General features: G+C 36.8%; 2 protein-coding genes across 2 annotated transcripts in view; one reads left to right on the plus strand and one right to left on the minus strand.

The window, feature by feature from the left end:
• Positions 1-17,466, minus strand: part of LRRTM3 (leucine rich repeat transmembrane neuronal 3) — a gene marked incomplete at both ends in the record, with an annotated part of 161,772 nt that extends 144,306 nt beyond the window's left edge. The window contains one exon of the mRNA XM_080823685.1: positions 15,901-17,466. Within this exon, the coding sequence (XP_080679811.1) occupies positions 15,901-17,466 (1,566 nt within the window). The remainder of the gene's footprint in view (positions 1-15,900) is intronic.
• The window catches only part of CTNNA3 (catenin alpha 3), a 1,754,201-nt gene that overhangs the window by 755,435 nt on the left and 978,459 nt on the right, over positions 1-20,307 (plus strand). The gene's annotated exons all lie outside the window — the stretch shown is intronic.

The following is a 20,307-nucleotide window of genomic DNA, read 5'->3' on the forward strand; positions in this document are numbered from 1 at the left end:
GGGAAAGAGAGATGCGGGGAGAAGGGGGGGCACATAGGGCAGGATCAGTTGCAAAGTATTTTAAAATAAAGTTATTTGGAAGAAGTAGCCCTTCACCCATGGGCTTTCATAGAGAGAATGCTGTATGATGTAGCAAAATGACAATTTCAGTAATGTTCTAATAGTAAAAACAGCATTGCGTGCTACAGATCTGTTTCTTAGAATCCTTCAGTGTAAAGAAAGCTCCTAGCACAAGTCAATAAATGCAGCTCTTGACCCCTGGAGAGTAATCAGAGAGTGATTGGACCTCTGTGTCACAGCACTGTCCTGGGGCAATACCTTGGAGCGCTAACAATTTAGGCATTAACACCTTGGTATGAAGTAGTTTACCCATTTTTTAAAAGTTTTTATTTAAATTCCAGATAGTTAATGTGCAGTGTAATATGAGTTTCGGGTGTACAATTTAGTGATACAATACTTAATACAACTCCTGATGCCCATCACCAGTACACTCCTTAATCCTCATACAACTGCTAGAGATGCGCAGGCTTTCCACGAGCTGAAAGCCAGGAGCAGAGGGCTTTTCTGGGGGAGGATAACTCAGGTTGGAGAATCCGGCAGAAAGCAAGGACCCCTGAGAAAGATTACCTCACTGTGTTTCTTAGAGATGGCTTTGCCTATGGCCAGGTAATAAAAGTGTAAAATAATTTAAGATTGCATTATATTTACTGGTGCAACAACAACAAAAATTATTCACTAGCTATTACTGAGTCTCCTGTGCTGTCATGTATACAAGATAGGACATTCATCAAGGACTTCCCATGGCCATTCTTTGAATATGAAAAGGATTCTGTGTCTGTTGGTGGGGGAGGGTGGAGGCACAGAGATTAGAAAGTAGAGCTACAACTACAGTCAACAATGTGGATGCATCTCATGAAAGATATTGTTGAACCAGAAAGAAACAAGACTCAAGAGAGAGTACAGATCTTCTACTTATGATGGAGTTTCCTCCTGATAAGCCCATTGTAAACTGAAAACATTGTAAGTTGCAAAGGCATTTAATAAACCCATCCTACGGAACATCATAACTTAGCCTAGCCTACCTTAAATGTGTTCAGAATACCACACTAAAGTGAAAAACAGAATGGGTGTCTGGGTACAGAATGATTGTAATTATATTGGCTGTTTACCTGGCGATTGCATGACTGACTGGGAGCTGCTGCTTGCTGTTGTCCCAGCATCACAGGAGAGTATCACACTGCATATTGTTAGCCCAGGAAAAGATCTAAATTTAAAATTTGAACTACGGCTTCTACAGAATGCATATCACTTTCGCACCCTAGTAAAGTAGAAAAATTTTGAGTCAAACCATCTTAAGTTGGGGACCGTCTGTACATCCTTTATGATTCTATTTGTAGAAAGTACCAAAACAGATAAAGCTACCCTATGATGTTAGGAATAATAGTAGTGGTTATCTTGGAGATAGGGCTCGAGAGGGAGAACCAGAGGGGGCTTTTGGAGTACTGAATTCTTCTGTTTCTTGATCTGGGTACAGAGAACACAAACATGCCCAGTGTCTGTTGAGCTGTACATTGACAATGAATTTCTCCCTGTGTATGATATATGTCAACAAAACATTTTTGTTTAAGTTAAAGAAATGTCTCCCACATATTAGAATATTGCTAACCCAGTATGCTTCTGCCATTCTTTCTCAACTTATCAGCATGTAGGAGAGAAATTAATTACTGTTTTCAAAGAATAAGTCTGTTATTAGATTTCAATTCCTTCCCTTGTCCACTTTCTCTCAGATTTACCCAACAGTTGTTTTTTTCCTCCTCTGCTCTACAGAGCTACAAAACTGCATTAAATATCTCTCTCTGAGGGTTTCTCAATTCTATGCTTAGTGTTACCTGGAAGCCAAAGTCAATACTGAAAATAAAGAGGCTGGGGATCAAGGTCTAGATTGTCTTTTCAGGTGTTGTCTGGAAAAAAAATCAGACTAGGAAAGAATGTCTTAAAGGTGTATCATGGAAAGATCCAATATGTTGGAATGGTATAGTCAGTTTCTAATTTCAGACGAGTGATTTCTCACATGTGTTGAAGTGTAAAAAAACATCTAATAAGATTTAACACTTCAAAGTCATTAACTAACCAATTAACTAATGAATCCACATAACAGCTCTATGAAGTTTGTGTTAAATATCTACCACTTCACAGATCTTGTGTCATTTAGAAACTCTTACAGCTCTTTTCATCTCTGCTCTTTTTCAAAGTCTTTAAAATGAACTAATTATTATCTCCAGTGAGGGGCATGTATCAAATTTCTCTCTTGAGAAGAGGAAATCCAGTGCTTTATGAAATGACGACAGAATCAATCAAATAACTCAGTGGCCTTCCAGATGATATCACTCCAAATTTCAAATATCCTTTAGCCTCTGTTATGTTTTGTTTGCCTTAAGGAAAAGCAAATCCTTTTCATTAAATGCCCGCATATAGTAGATACTCAATAAATGCCCATTGGAATCTCTCTATCGTAACTCTTTGAATAAATTGCTTTGGATAATTCAGTCAGCAATTCACAGACTCAACTGGAAATTTTGGAAACATAAATAATATTTTGTACCATTCTTCCAAACAACTAAATTCGTTCCCACTAGAAATGAATTCAGTGCTAAGTTACATAGGTCGTTTATATGTCTATAGGCCAATACTACAATAGTAATAGCATGTTCCCTTCACACTGAGTGTGTGTGTGTGTGGGGAGGTGGTGATAAATCCATGTTTTGGGGACAAAAAAGAGAGATAAACATTAGAGAGGTTTAAAGAAAAATCTGAAAGATAATGAAGTCAGTTCTTTAAGTAATGTTTATGAAAAGCAAATGGTGCCGAATTGTTAGAAAAAGACAATACTAAGATCAGACTTTTTTCATGGTGCTGCTAAACAAAATTATTATAGAATAGTTAATACAGCAGTTCCATTAATGGGTTTCCAGGTTTCTGATAAATACTTTTCAGGTTGATTTAATGATTGATTAATTAAGCTCCAGAGATATTGAGTCATTTTCTATAGATGGCAGATCTGGTGGTATAAATGGTTAATGTGGGAGCTTTCACTTGACCCATCATGGAAACATGCTGCATTGCGAAAACACCTAGTGAGAGAGGGGACAAAAACTTTTACTGAACACCTGCCATGTCCACAGAGATACGTTATCTCAATTTATCCTCAAAATTGCCCTGGGATGTAAAGTACTGTTCCCATTTTATAGATAAGGAAACTGATGCCACATCATACTGCTAGTCTAACTAATCCGAGGTCTGTAATCTTTCCCCTAGTCCAGGAAATAAGAGCAGTCTTCCATGAACAGATTTAATCTGAGTACCTGCAGGTCCCATCCATCTTAAACTGGTTTTGTAGGTACTCATCTGTGCACACTGATGTCCTGATTTAATAAAAAACTTAGTATAAGAATCTCTTCTGTTTTTTTTTTTTTCTTTTTCTGCCCCCCTTTTAAGCCACTCTCAGCTCATGCAGCTTGAATTCTGGCTGGCACGGGCAGTGCAGTCAAGGCTGCAGCTGTTAGCATCCCCTCCTCCCATGCTCATCATGAGTTCTGCAAATGAGCCCTGCAGACTGATATTGCATTCTGCAGTTTATTTGACAAATAGCTTTTGTGGCCTTTGATTTTTCATATCACTCATAAATTCTGGCAACAGACTGGTTGTTTGTCAGATTCAAATTTCACACATTTGGAAGGAAAGAGTTGAAGATTTCTGCATTGAGAGAGGACTCTACCCTTAAGATTTATTTGTAAATTTCACTTAAAACTACTTTGAGAGGAACCTGGGATATTCCCCTGGCCCGCCCTAGCTGCAAATTATTTCTATCCTTGTGCCATAAATCTTGATAATACGTCTTTTAAAATGTGCCTGAGAAATGTATTTCATGTTTATAGTGCTGGATTTTAGTGAGTCAAATTGTGTTTGGGCAGTATGTTTGCCTCTTCACGTTCTGTGTGACACTGGAGTAAAATGGAGGCTTCGGTCATTCAGCTGCAGGCTCTAAGAAAGCCTGTTGTAACTGTGCATTTTAATTAACCGAATCAGCTGAGGAAATGTTGTCTCTCTACTGTGGTGTAGCTGTCTGCCTTGTAAACTACCTCCCTGGATAAACAGAGGACTTCTATTTCTTAAACTGCCTTTCCCCCATGGTCTTTAAGAGTGTTGGGCTTTTTCTTTTTTCTTAAATTACAGGTGGAGAAGGTTTAATTAACTCTAAAATGATTCTCTAGCAAACCCAGTTGTATTTTTTTTACAATACTTTGAGCTACAATATAGTTATCACAGGATGCACGCTGTTGTTGGAGCATACATTTATAAACCTAAATCTGTTTTGTCATATTACCAGAGATGGCATCTGCACTTGGGTACAGTTGAAATACAAATTGAAGATCAAATAGGTTTTTTTTTTTTTTTTAAACTAATCAGTGGGCTACTGTGAGCTGAGCCAACAAAATGGGAATAATTTAACCATTGATTATTTCTACACAACACACTGCTGGATGTTAAAGCTGAGTTGAATATGAGAAGATAGTCATAGTTCAAAGAGTTATGTGCAAATTTGACCTCTGGAAATATAATTTGTGAGCCTGGTATTGAAAACTGCTGAATACATCCTACTGGAAACTTCTTGCCTGAATAATTGGTTATAGGTTAGTTAAGCACTGGGTTCCTTTCATTTTGCTGTCACTCTATGCAGAATTTTGTGAATCTAAACTAGATTAGTGCTAATTTCACAACAGTGGCTTTTCATCTTTTCAAATTCTGTGTCAGGGAGCCCAGGATCCTCTACCTGAACTAAACCAAGCAGATTCCAGTCCTGAAAATTAAAAATAAAAACAAAATGCAACCACTTCTTTGTCCTCTATAATAAGAATGTGAACAAAAAAATTCATTTTAAAATTTAAGCAACCACTGAATACATAACTTAAGCAAGAAGGATATCCATTCAAGAGAAAACAATGATGCAATATTTGTCAGCGAAACCCCGGAATGGATAACTAGGAGAAAGACTAAGAAATTCAGTTCTTGCAAGATCATTAAAAGTATGATTAAATTACCTTGGGATTTCAAATGGAAGGTGAGAAAATGGACTGCACAGTTCTCAAAAACCCTCACAGCAACAAGTTTTTATGACTGAATGAAGATTTAATTTCAATTCTCTTTAACATACGTTCCAAAAACAAATCGGCTGCATTAATGGCAGAGATTCCTATGGTCCAGAGCCTGAACAAGACCTCACATGAAAAGGAATATTTGGAAGTTCTACAAATCTGCACTGCCTTGTGAATCAGAATTAAAATGTGACTTTAAAATATATTAGGAAGGAATGTCATTTCTATTTCTGTAATTAAGCTACTATTTACAAAATTACAGTTCTTCATTTATAGAACTAAACAAAGTGTTGAATAAAAATCAATTTTTGACTCCCCTTTAAATTAAATTATTAGACTGTGTCATTTTAATTACTGCTTTTCTAAGAGATAAAAATCACTGGTATTTTCCTTTTAACCCAGTCAGAAGGTGCATATTTAAGTAGTATAGATTGACTTATAAACAAATGTTGAGTAGAGGGAAAAATTGAAAGAAATTTCAGTTTTAAGATGAGAGAAATGAAATTCGGTGAAAAGGAAGAAGAAGATGAACAGAAAGGAGGAGAGCGAAGACCTAGCAAAGGGCAGATGCCTCAGTCCTATGTGATCAAATCTGCCCTCTGCATAATCAGTGTTCAAGAGGTTAAAAAAAAAAAAAGACAAGTATCACTAATTCTCAACTTCTGAGTATTTGATATTTGAAGCCTCCAGTAGAATAGTTACTTTGAAAATGTGCATAGTCAGAAAGCCAAAGACCTCTGACCTCTTTATGATAGCGTAGGGTGGCCCTTTGTTTGGTGAGAGAGAAGAGGCCTTGGAATGTATTTAAGGCAGAAGCTTTGTGGAACTGTGGACAGGATGAACAGACAACCAAACTAAAGAGAAAAAAATCTTTCTCAAGAGGCAGTGGACAAAGAGAGGTCACAAATACATGGCTTTTACAATAAAAGTTGACTACCCAGCCTCCACTAAAACGAAGATGTATTCATATATAGAATCCAAAATTCTATCTTTGTCTCAAAATATTTTTTAGCTCTTAGTCACTTTAACATACCACCTAAATTGTTCATATCCTTGTAACTCCCAAAGGAAAATCATTGGTAGATTATTCACAACATAGATGCAGTTTAAGTCAGAACATGATTCTTAAAGACTATACTTATATAAGAATACTTTTTGAAGCCAGTTAAATGATACATGAGAAAGCTGTATATGAAAATGTATATACTAAATGAAAACACAAAATATATATGTAGACCATATAAATAAATATGAGGTTGGCAATAACCTTATCATAATTACTAGAAAATCAATTCAACAGACATCTATCATGAATAAATGACTGTTCCAATCACGACTGGTAGGAGAAAGAGGATTAAAAAAAAATAGTTCATTTCCTCAAAAAGGGTATACAGACACATCAATAACTCTAACACAAGACAACTGGTGATGTAGTCTCTAGCAGGGATACAAAATACCATGGTAAACAGGGAAGGGCAAGATTAAGACAACTTCTAAAATGAGTGGGATTTGAATTGGATCTATTGTAGAAAGGCTCAGAGACTGACAGGAGGACTCGGAAGAGAGGAAAGTCATTCCTCACCAAGGAAACAGTCTGAGCAAAAGCACAGAGGTAATGCTAAAGCATGGGAAATGAAATGGAAATAAAGGTAGAGATGCATTTGGGCATTGCTGGGAGATTTAGGATATTGGTTTTATATACCACATTACTCTGTGGTATTAACCATGTGCTTAGATGCCCTTGAGCAATTTAGATACTAACTCTTGAAAGTCTGCCAGGTATCTCTTATTCCACATAGATAGTGGAATGCAACTGTTAAAGCATACTAGGGCGCTAAACTTCTTAGCAGAGTTAATGAAGGGAAAGAGGAGGTTACTATTACGTGTCATACTTGGTACCAAATGATTTTACCTATGTCATCTCATTTAATCAAGTAGGTTCTTTATGAGTATTAAATTAAATAACACACAGTGTGCCAAGATAAGAGTACATAAAAGTATTCAAGAAATGCCGATTCTTTGCCCTCTTGCAACAATCAGGTGATGATTATTTTGTCTTACACTTTTTTTTGGTAAGATGAGGAAGCTAAGACTCAAGATTTTGCAGTTATTAAGTCTCAGAACCAGAATCCAGACTAGTTTTTCTTGGATCTATCACCCAAGTTCTTTCTAGTATATCATATTGTTTGTCGGTGCAGAAATACTAAGCCTGTATATAATGGAAGTTTATTAAAGATATTTCTCAAATTACAGTTTACTGAATGAAACCTGGATTATTTGCTCTACCTTGGTTTTTGGTAAGGCCCAACCTCATGTTTTAGAACAATACAAAAGTATCTGGGATAATTTTAGAGGTGCTTGCAAAAAAGCCTTTTGCCCCCAGAAGTACTTTCCCCAACCCTGCTGGTTATGCCTGAACCTATATATGACTCTCTCACATTTAGCTAAAGGTTTTTATCCCTATTTAAATGTAAGTGCCCTCAGAAGGGACAGTAATACTGGTCTAGATCTAAGAATAGATATTTGTTAAGGAATAGGAGCTGAAAGAGCCTTAGGTACTATCGGATGGAGGATTTAGTTGTGGTGTGGATAGTCCTTCTAAATGGAGGCAAAGCATGGGAATGGGAGACTTGGAAGACAGAAGACAGATGCCCTAGACTTGACTAGATTGTACTGTAGGGACAAACTCAGTCTGTTTTTCTGATTGATCCAACCATAAAACTGATAAGTTACTCCGTGACTTTCTCATCAGATCAAAATTTGAGTGGGTACTCTAGAAAAGCAGGCAAAGTGGTACACTTGGATTAGAAACGATCTGTAGGCAGAAAACCAAACCAAACCCAACAACCAAAAAACAAACAAAAGAAACCTCTCTGCTGGAAATGGAAAAGTGGAAGGAGTGTGAAGCTTAAATTTAAGAATATGATGGTAAACTTGGAGAGTAAATCAGATGTCATGAAAGCAAAATACAGGATGCTCATCATTTATGATTATTTTAAAGATGAAGCAAGATATAATATGAGCTTTGGGCACTTTTTTTTTCTACCTACCTTGACCTTTTCTCTTTAATTTACAGCTACCCTAATGCTTTTGCTTTTTAGTGTAAACTAATAAAGACCCCACACATCTCTGTGTGTTAGACCATAAAACAACCAAAGTGAAGCCCATAAAAATATATGTAAATTTTTACATTTTACTTCTCTTTCCTCCCTGTCAAAGTCCATAGGACTAAGTGCATGCTGCCTTTTAATGGCATGAGATGGGCTGGAAGGGTGACATGGACTGGAAGAATATGTTGCTGGCAGATTAGAATTTAGCTAGCAGAGGGATAAATGGTAAATCACTGGGTATCATTTCCAAAGAGGAACTGGAGATATATAATTTGGCTTGAGAAGCCTGTGTAGGTGGAGTATGAATTATTTTAGAGCAGTCCTTTAAAGAAGGGACAAGATACAGGATTAATGGATAAAAATTTTAAGGAAAACAAAATCAATCTAAGAACTCTTCCTATATTAAAAACAAATAAAAAACCCTACATACCCACTTCTGGCACACAAGGACTTAATTACACAAACGTACACAGACTTTGTAATGAAACATGAATTATAGGATGGATATGAATTTCCTTTCTAAGCATCTACAACATGCCTAACTTGGTGGAAAACACAATATGCTTATGTAATATGGCCTTTATTTACAGATCTGTAATTATTCTAGTTTAGCCATCATTCAGTGATGTTACCTAACCTTCCATTGGATAAATGGCAGTACCCCAACCAAATAGTTTTGACTTTTCACTTTAAAATTTTGTGTAAATTGTGCAAAGCCCCTTTTGTAGATCAATGAGTACAAGCCAACACTGATCCTAAAGTGAGGAGTTAGTTTTAAACTCCTTAGAGGGTTTTCACTGTTGCGATCTTATCACAGGTATAACAGATATTTTAAAGTTACTCTACTACTTCAGCCTCAACATGATACTCTACAAGTTTCCTTTAAATATTCTTGTGAGATTCTGGTTGATTGCTTCAAATGGAGAGGTGTAAACATATTCCTTCTTTCAGAATGTGTAACAGGTCAATATTATTGATAAGAAGAAGTTTTTCGCTACGTGTAGGGACCACCCAGTAGAAGCCATGAAGACCCCCTGATAGTATAGCCTCACTATACTGTAGTCTTACTGTCTAAGGACATTTTCTTTTTACCCTCACCCACCTCATTAATAACTTTGATCCCCAAGAGGGCTGAATAAGGATTTATATTTAATTGAAGTCCTTTGCTCTTTAGTGACAACATGTATTTTACACCCTGGATAGATGTATTTAGTATGATGAAGATTGAACAGAAATTACCTTTGCTTAAATGTAATACCTGCCTTATTGTTTTATGTGTGAAGCCCCCCAAATTTGCATTTTACCCCTGAGAAGACTAAATTCTGATTATTGGTATGAGTGTTTTTAATTGGTGAAGTGTAGTTGGACACTCCCATATATAAAGTCCTATATTTTGTTTACTAGGAGTTGATTAAGAAGGAAAATAGTAGACTTTAATACTTTGCTAACCTGCGATTCAACTAGATTTCTTCCTTTTTCTATTGAAAATCAGAGATACTGGAGAGGTGATTTATAGGCTGGAGAGGGCCAGCCAGACTTAAGTTTTGTTTTATAGTCTTTTTTTTTTTTTTTAATTAGAGATAGACCACTCTTCTGAGTGAGATGACCAACTTGTGTTGGTTTATATGAGAAAAGACTTTCTTTGGTGATACAAAACAATTTTTCCATGTGTGTAAAGTAGGGGAATAACAACTTAAGGGTAGGAGAAAGGTATAAAGGAAATTCCTTCTTGGGGAGTGGGGAGTGGGAGCCCCTGAAAAATAAAAAGAAAATACGAGAATTGTCAAGAAAGTTATTGATTTTCATTACATTTGCTGGAGAGGAAAATATAGAAGCTCTTTTACTCTTTCTTCAATAAGATGGATTATTATTGAATAGGGGGTTTTGTCTTTAGAAGATACAGTTGTAAAATAGGTTGCCTTTGCTTGGTCTTACTCTGTGGCTCAGAAAGTCTGTGTTTCTGAAATTCTTCTCACATGTTCATGAGACCTAACTCAAGAACATCCACAAATGATCCTATGAAGGTAAAGCAGCATAAAATTCACAAATAATTTTTTTCTCTGAAAAACAACCATCTTCTCTCTGTTCTTCAGAGATTTTATAGAAACTTAGATATCAAAGATAAACAGTTTTTCTACTTGAATTATAAGAATTTTGGAAATACGTGTACATCCAGTGGAGAGAGATTTGTGATATTTGTGACTACATTGTTTATTTATTCATTTATTTATTTTGCTGAAAGGCCAACAAAGACTAGTATTTCATTTGCTTAAATGATTAGGTTGTTACTTATTAAAAAAGCCTTTGTATTTTTATGCCTTTTTCAATCCAATGATTTTCAATGACAATAATTGATAAAATCAATATCAGGTTTCTTTGTAGGAAGAGATTTTAGAGTCTTTCTTTGGGGAAAAAAAGAAACAAAATAGATGTTATATGGTTGATACCTGGAATGTATGCTAATCCCACTATAACATGTTATGAGCAATTACTTTTTTTATGCAATAATGATGTCATCTCACCATAAATGTTATATATAGGTATAAAGACAACAAATACTCAAAATATTGATACTAGAAAGGAGATCAACAATTAACCTATGCTTATTGAAAGTCCTTGCTATAAAGACCTGATTTGGGACACAATTAGGATTTTTGTTTACTTTGATAAGCTTTTGTTTTAGTATTCTCTGGTTGGTATCTTTATGTCTATTGTACATTTATGTATATTAATCATTACTGATAAACTCAGACTCTGATAACATGGGGTAGAAGAGACTGTGTTTTTATGGAAAGTAAAGGTCAAAAACACTTTAAGTTCTAGACTCGCTGCCAAGTCTCAGAATTTGTATTGACGTAAAATGGATTTGGTCTTCTGTAACATAGAGGTTAGTGATGTCTTTTGACCCAGGCCAGACACAGAGCACCAGTAGCTGAATATCTCACTAAATGCCCTTTGAAAAGAATAGGTTTTTGCTATTTGAGAGTTAACAAAGTATTTCTCAAATTTTGTTCTCCCAATAACCATATAAAATATAATACATGCCCATTTTACAGATGGGGAACTTAAAGTTCAGAAAAGCTAAGAAATTCACCTGAAATCATTAGATCAGAAAATGTCAAAGAAACTTGAATCTAAGGTGCATACTCTACCATCCATGGCTGTGATACTTTCCTCAAATAAAAAAGAACTGTAAACTACATTTATATAGGTTTTCTCTGTAGTATTTCTATTCTATTCTACACAACTATACAAAAGTCGTGATTTTGGAGACTAAGCAAAATTTGGGTCCAATTCTGTAAGCTATTATAATCAGATTAGGTGAACTCACTTTCACCTATGTATTTTTTTTATTAGTTTTCAAGAGTCATTTAATAGAAGCTATTTAACTTCCATAAGTTCTGTTTCTCTTACATTTATAATTCACATTTACTGATATTATTGTTCATATTTCTTCTAAGTGTGTCTGATTTTTAATGTAGGTAGTTAGGAGAGTACAAGTACCAAAAAACCCCATGGATTTGCTACAGATCCAGATACCAATGAGAATCCAGGGAAAAGGGAATAGAAGAAACAACACAGTTTCTGAATTTTTTCATTTCTCATGGCTCAATTCTCATTTGTCACATCTGAAACTCATTTTGTCTTAGGCTTCATGGCTGGATGCTTGTTTCTGATGCTAGTCTAATCCACATGTTAAATAAACTATTTAAGTTTGCTTCTTGGTAAATGTCAAGGGAAGAGAGGATATTTCATGCACCTACAACGTCCTAAAATCCCCTTGCCAAATCTACGAATCTGACTCCGCATTATCCTTCCCCAGAAGGAGAGCATAATTTCATTATCCATGAATCATCACCTCTTAGACTGTAACATCATTGTCAGAGAACCTAATAGAACCAGTGTTCAGCGGCTGAGAAGGGGGAGGGTTGGGGAGAGCACTGGGGCAAAGCACAGGTCACTGGCATGATCAGGAAACTGCAGAGTCCTAGAGTAGAGGAGGAGGCCTCCCTCACCTAATAGCTCAGACATTCCTACTGACTGGTAAATAACTGATGCTAATTCTTTCAATATTAATATTGAAATCTGTCTTCCCCAATCAAAATTATATTATATTTTGGAACACTGCCTATGGAAAATACTAACCCATTTAATGAAAACTTGAGAATATCTGGCAGATATAACATTGATGAGTATAAATACTTTGACGTATTTCTTATCTATTCTTACTACATAATCACTTGCTCTTCATCTATGGACACTTATTTCTAGCTCCCAGTGTCATTTCTATAGACTCTCTCTGGGCTAATTACTGAATAAGTCCATATGCAAAATAGAACTTTAAAAAATCACACTATATTTCTAAGGGAGATGAATAAAATAAAATCCAAGTCTGATTCACAGATCGAAAAATACATGTTGTAAATCATGTTTACATAAGGCTTCAGAATTAGAAAAACTGAAGACGTGCATGAATCGCTGTGGTTAGTCTAACCAGCCACTGGAGGTCACTGCTGCTCCACAGAAATACAGTTTATTCCTGTCTACTTAGATAGTTGACTCACCAAATCAAGTAAAAAATGGTTTAAATCCTTTGAAAAAATGTAATGTCAACATTCTTGGAAAATATAAACTCATTTAAAAGGAATATATCTTGTGTAAGTATTGCTTAGAAGACTGTGGCACTGGGACTATTAAAGCGGAGCTGCGGTAGCACTGTGTGTACTGGGGCTCATAAAAATGGGGGAAAAAAAACCCATGCAGTTCAGTTACTAAACTGCGTTTCTTCTCTCTCTGGTAAAGCCTCCCAAGTACTGACTGAATCCATTCTGCATCGACGTATCTGTGCTGTATAGTTCAAGAGGCCAGGCGGTTTATTTAACTGTTGTCACCTTTGAGGGAAGTCAGATACTTCATGTAAATTTGGAATAGAAAAATGGAATACCAGTGATATTTCTTTAATATGCTATGAGTTGGAAATACTTAATGAAAGCAGACTTGCAGTATGTAGTCCAGAAAGTGCTGTGGGTATGGGGTGAAAACAACAACTTTTGAACAGGAGAGCACTGACCAGGTGGCTTTGTCAAATTTATGATGGTGAACTAGTTATTGTCTAACCTACACGAGTTCTATATTTGTGATCAGAAGATCCTAAGAAATAGAGAAGCTTCATTCCCAAAGTGGTGGTGGGGGGGGGTTAAATAAAAAATTTCATGTCCTGAATCAAAATAACTTTTATAATCTAAGGAATTTTATTTTGGTTCTATTATTACATTCATAAGTAAAGTTAAGCACTAAAAAATGACCAGCCTTCAAAATGTTGGTCATTTATTTAATCTCACACACGAAGTGGCTTTGAATTTTAGAAACACTTTCAATACAACAAACCTATTTTAGATATGCTGTTCGGATCACAACAGTGAGAACTGTAAGAATTCAAAAATATAAGTATAGATATGCCTTGCCTAAGTTTATTTGGTATCCATGACAAATGAAGCAGAAGGTCAAGTCAAAGAATAGAAATGGGCTTTTTCACTTTAACACTGCATTTAATTAATACAATCATCTTCAGTACAGATAAAAATGAGGCTGATCAAAGAAATTTTCTTTTTGAGATGGAATATATATTTACTGACATTTTATGAAAAATGAAAAATTACAACTTCAGTGAAAAACATCACAGTAGGCTCAGTCATCCAGTTCATAGTACTGTAAGGAAGTATCTGCATTATTAATCAATTGGGAATCTGTGACTATTTACCATTAATAAATATACATTCAACAATTATTCATGGGTCAGTATATCATAGTTATGATGCTTTTCTGCATCTCTTTTAAGATTTAATCAAAATCAAAGTACCTTGAGAAATCCACTTTAAATGTCCCCTTTCCTTTATTGCTTATAAAAGTATGATTTTTTAAAAAATCTGGCTTCCTCGCAATTATATTTCATGGGGACTTGCCTAGATTTTTCCTCTCAGCATATGAAAAGCCTTCAAACTATATAAAAATGCTGGTTAAAAAAAATAGCCATTCACTTTTTCTTTTTTGCTGCAGTGATTTTGTTTTGAAAGAACAGGGATGTGGTTAAAGATGTGGGGCTTGGCAAGCCAAATTAAATGAAAAAGACTCAATGTTTCAATTCCTGATTTTTGCTCCTGCAACAGGATTGTTCATTTTGGAGGATGAGAGAGGATACAAGAGAGACCACAGACATTTTTCTAAAATCTTAATGAAGTGTGGTCAAAGTTACTTAAATACAGAAGGTCTGATTTGTGCTGCAGTCAATAAACTTTCACCTACGACATAAAAACATGCATGCAGCTTGCAGATTGCCAACAGGGTCTGTACAGAATCATACTGATGGATGGGTTCACAGTACAGATGAACATAGGGACACTGTAACATCAGCAGTAGAAAAGCAAAGGACAAGTGCCATAGTTTGGTCTTTTTTTTCCTCTAAGATGTATTTTGGACATTTATTAAGGTGTTATCAAAATCATCCTTTTCAGTGAAGCTTTAGGTGGCAAGCACGTCTTGGAATGTGTTCTCTTTATGCCTCTGAATGAAGTGTCAGTCATTAGGGGACTAGCGTGTGCAGGGCACATAATGGAAGACAACAGGACAACCAGACAAATCCCAGACAGAAGAACAGACAGAGCTAAAGATTCCACTGACTAGATTAAAGTCCTTGAAAGAGCTGGAAAGAAATTCTGGTAAGCTCCCAACCGTATGCAAATAGCAAGCTGCCTTCCCATTTGCAAGCCTCATCTCTGAAAACTCCCTAAGGTGAGGAACGGTGGAGAAACCTGCCTCCTCAAATTTGCTTCTTGGTTATTAAATTAATTAATTAATTTAGGCTAAATAAAGGCTAGGAGAAATTGACAGTGTGAAACCTCTAGTATGATTTTCCAGGGATGGATTTCAGAGACAAGGCATTCAAGTCTAAAACTTTGTATTTTTACCATCTCAGGTTTTTCAGTTGTTTATTTGCAGCATTTTAACCCTTCAGCACTTTTCCCTGGGCTCGCTTTCCTGTAATTCAAACAGCTCTGGAAAATTGCCTTTGGTGCTTCTTTAACCCAGCACCATCTTTTGATAATTTCCTGCAATTTTCTTTTTAAGCTAGACCATGTTTTAAGGCTCTGTGTCTAAATGTTTCTGTAATCAAGCATTCTCCTAGAATCAGTTCAAGCTCCCAGTACCTGGGATCATTCACTTTTTCCTTGATTTGCCAAAATGAACAGCAAACCTTCTAGAACTATAGATGTGGTCCTACCAGAAGAGAAATAACAGCAGCTGTGGGGGATTACTTACGGGAAAGTGAGTTTTGTCTTAAAACAAGTGAGATATTAATGCAATCAGTTAAGAGTCTTATACAATAGGCATTATATTAAGCCAGAGTTTGAGCTTTGCATTGATTGTGGTATTTAAATTTCAATGGGCTGATTATGTATGAGAGGAAAATGACCAGTATTATGAATGTGCTGAAACGGACAGGGGAAGGACCTTGCCTGCAAAGTGAGAGGGAGAGGGAATGGGAGGGGGCACCACGTTCCCTTTATAGTCACCAGAGTTCAATAAAGCACCACTTATTTCCCAGCTTTTAAGAGCGCTTTTATCACAACGGTTCATACCTCACACTCCCTGGAGCCTGATTTGTTATAGGTGCAGGGTCCCGTCCCATTCAGCAGCATCTCGCTGGTCTCCGTGTTGGTGGGTTTATAATCTACATAAAATTCCTGGGTGCTGGGAGTCATTTGCTTTAGGGACTGTCTTTTCTTTTTCCTGTGCCTTCGCATGAGGGAGCGCTGCTGTAGCTGCTTCATGCTCGCAGGGTACCGCTTCCATGACACGTAGATAACGAGCAGGATGACGAGCACGGACAGGAAAAGGGCCACGCTCCCTGCGATGATTTTATGGAAAGAGATGTGCTCGGTGTCAGCATCGGTCTCTGGGCCGGGCTCTGTGGCTCCCACCGTGGGGGGTAGAGGGGGCTTGCTCTCATGCTTCGGCCGGGGGAGCTTAGGCTTAAATGTCGGCTTGGGGAGAGCCCTGGCCAGATCAAACCTCTCCGTGGTACTTTTGCCACAGATGCTGTAGTTCTTCACGGCATCGATCACGTTTACTCCTTGCAGCTCTTTGGGACTGGCACAGATAATTGTATTCTCCCTCAGACCTTTAAAACTTTTCAGCCAGTTTACCAGGGAACAGATATTTCTGCTGCATTCCCATATATTCCCGGCAAGACTGATGTCATTGAGAGATATCCAAGAATCCAAAATCTCTTGACCAATAAATGTAAGCTTATTGGAATCCAGGTTGAGGCGCTGCAGATTTGGGACACACTGGAAAACACTAGGTCCACTAAAAGCTTCAATCTCATTGCCTGATAAATCAAGCCTTTGTAATGAGCTCCAGGTCCAGGACATGGTCTGTCCTATGACACTGATTTTATTCCACTGCAAGTAAAGGTTCTGAAGGCTCACCAACCTTGGAAAAAGGGCCAGGTTGAGCTTAGAAAATTGATTGTGCTCCAGGTGAAGTTCTTTGAGTCTGATCATGCCAGCAAAGACATTCCTGGCTAAACTTCGGATCCGGTTATATCCCAGGTCCAAAAGTTCCAGATTGCGGCAGTCTTGGAATATTCGCACGGGGATGGTTCTCAGGGAGTTAGACCGTAAATGTAAACTCAGCAGCTTCCGCAAGCCCCGAAACTGTTCAGATCCCAGAGAATGTAGCTGATTATAGGACAGATCCAAGTTCCGTAAATTTGTCACAGGTCTGAAGGTATTGTTGAGAAAATAGGAGATTCTGTTGGAACTCAGAATCAACTCTTTGAGTCTGCGTATTCCATTAAAAGCATTCTCATCAATATTGCTGATATGATTATGGTCAAGGTACAGCCAGGTGAGCTGGTTGAGCCCTTTAAATTGATTATACTTAAGTTTTTGAAGGCTGTTATAGCGAAGGGACAAACCTAAGCAACCAGCAGATATACTTGAGGGTATCTCCTGTAATTTCTGAGATTCACAATATACCATTTTGCCTTCACACCTACAGCCCTTAGGGCATCCTCGTTCAGCAGAAGAAAGCATTGTCAGTAAGACAGTGGGGGCTATAACCAGTGCTACAGCTGATCCGCTCAGTAGCCTAATTACATTGAAACCTGGAAATAAAAACAACTTAGAAAAGTTATCCCCCCAAAAAGGAATTCATTTATTTTTAACCAAGCAAAAATAGGCATGTATTTTCTTTTTTTAAAAAAATTAAATCTAGATAAACAACATTTAATATCAAATATCACCTCCTTGACATTTAAAGAGAATTGTCTTTAGGTTTTTTTTTTCCTAAATAGTTAAGCAAGGAAACGTGTCCACTAAGCAATTGAATTTATAGTCTTAAGCATAGAAAGGTAATCTCTAAAATAATTAAGCAGAATTACAACACAAACTAGAGGGTTTTGTTTTTGTTTTTGTTTTTGTTTTTGTTTTTGTTTTTTTTTTTTAAGAAGGAAAGAAGAAAAATGACAAAACATACCCATCCTTTGTATTGTTCAAAGGTCGTCCTTAGGTCTTTTGCTTTGGCTTAAGGGGCCACTTGCATGACAGCCCCTGTCAGCTGCACTGTGAGTCAGGGCTCGCTGACACCCAGGAAGAAAAATTGGACCCCTTGGGAGATGGACCGATTTTGGAACATTATTCTTTGCCAGCCACGCAGAACACTCCAAGAACAAATAAATTCCAGCACCGCATTTGTAGCAAAACATCAAAAAAATCTTCCTAGGTAATAGGATCTTCATGGATGTTACGTTTTTGCATCTTTACAGTTTTTTTTTTTTTGTAGGGGGGGACGTTAAAAAAAAAAAAAAAAAAACTGGCTTCTACAATTTCTTCTTATCGGAAAGCATGATGTATTCCTCCAGGCAACGTGGGGCTACCTGAGCTGCCACATCTGTATTCCATAGCCCAGCATTTCTGGTGGTGAGCACCCACTTCAGCCACAAAGCTGCGTTGGAGCCCAGGAGGCAGGAGAGCCCCGTACCGCACACACGCTCAGCTCACTTCTGCAGACTGTCATTCTGAAAGCTGCTCGGACTGTTGCTTTGGTTTCAGTGAATGCAGTCTTATGTAAAGCTGCCCCCAGTGGTGAAGAACATTATGGGCATGTGCAGAAATGTCTCTCTTTTATCTTGCAAATGAGCAGGCTCTCTGCTGGAAAATGAATGATTCTTTTGGGTGGCTCAATGGGAACTGAATGGTCACCCTAATCAATAACTAGCAACATTTTCTGTAATCTCCAAGTCTTGTTTTACAGTTTGGCAATGTCTTTATTGTCTGCATCCACTTAATCGCTAAACATGTACTGCCTAGAGTTTTTCTGGAGCTTGACATTAAGTTCACAGACCGAATGTCAATTTTTCTTAACCTCAACGTAGGCTTTGGACTGAAATTTATAAAATGACTTATTGAGCTTTTCACAGAGAAGCATTAACTGCCTGCCCATTTGACCTCTTGGAGTCACAGTGATTATATTACGGAAGGTGTCTCAGGATGCTAAGATAGATGATACATTTTGGAATAGTGGGGATAACTAATGGCATATAAACTGATGTGTCCAATAGCTTTTCTGGTTTTCTACAAAAGACATAATTGGCTTAATGGCTTATGGCTTGGTTTGTTGTTTTGGTTGCTGTCATTTGTTTTTAATTAGAAGAGAAATAAACCATTTTTAGTGTGAGTGGAAGAATCAAGAGATCATTTGGTTCAGTTTATTGATGCGGCTGCTATTTATTGCACTAATAATATTTATTGAGCACGTCCTAGTGTTTTAAATGAGCAGTCTTGTTTTATCTTTAAACAATATTATGATGTACATCCCTTTATAACTTTCATTTTAAAGATGAGGAAACTGAGGCTTGGCGAGGTAACTTGATGACAATCATGCAGCAAGAAAGTGGCAGAGCTGAGATGCAAATCCATCTCTCTCTTTCGCTTGGATCGCTAACCACTAGATGGTCTTCAGCAACAGTGTTATCTTCATCTGAGAGTGAGTCAAGTGAAAATTAGCCTGATTAGGACATTGAGTCAAGGAAGTTATAATATCAGTCAGTCAGTTAATCAATCTTGATAAACTTTGGTATGATTCTTTGAAAGAAGTATTATAAAAACTAATAAGAAGCAGTTTAGTCTAGTGATTAAGAGCATGGATTTTTGAACCTAGGATTAAATCCTGGCTACAAATTGTCAGCTATGTAAACTTGAATAGGTTACTTATCTTCTCTATGCCTCATTTTCTCTTCTACAAAATAGGTATGGTAACAAAAAACATTTCATAGAGGGTTTGAGAATTGTCAACTTAATATCTGTAAAGTACTTAGAATAGTGTGTAGCACATAATAAATGTGTGTTAGCTGTTATTTGAATATCAACTTTAATGTATTTGCTGTCATTGCTTATTGTTTAGTATTGAATATTGACTGTACCAACTATCATTAACTCACAAAGAGCCTTTTCGACGAACATTTTTATGTTATTCACAATGGATTTCTAGGATTCACTCAGTCTTACCTTCTTTTAATAAGAGAGCTTTCTAAATCTCTATCATCTCAGCTTTATCTTTAAAATGAATCTTTTGGTTCTATAGACCATAGCTAGTAATTAATGTTTAATTCTTTCTTCCTAAAGCAGAATATGGTAACATCTGTCCCATAGAGAAAATCATTTTGTTTAAAGATAAATAGTGCACTTTAAAAGTTTGCCTTGTCAGTTTTTGTCAGGTGAATTGGCTGTGGAATACCCCAGAGAGCTTTCACATTCTCTAAGGATGAGAAGTTGGGTGGTTGTTAGTCATGACAATCAAAAGGGTCCCACAGAAATAGTACAATGAGAATCACCAATTCCTCTGATAGTATGCTATGAAAAGGGCAGTGGTTCCTTCCAAATTATCCATGCTATTAATGCACATAAAGCCCCCAGAGAGCTAGTTAAACATAAATTTCTCAGTCTTTCCCTCAAGATTCTGATTCATGGGATAGTAGAGGC

This window comes from Martes martes, assembly GCF_963455335.1.
Source record: "Martes martes genome assembly, chromosome: 14".
NCBI lineage: Eukaryota > Metazoa > Chordata > Mammalia > Carnivora > Mustelidae > Martes > Martes martes.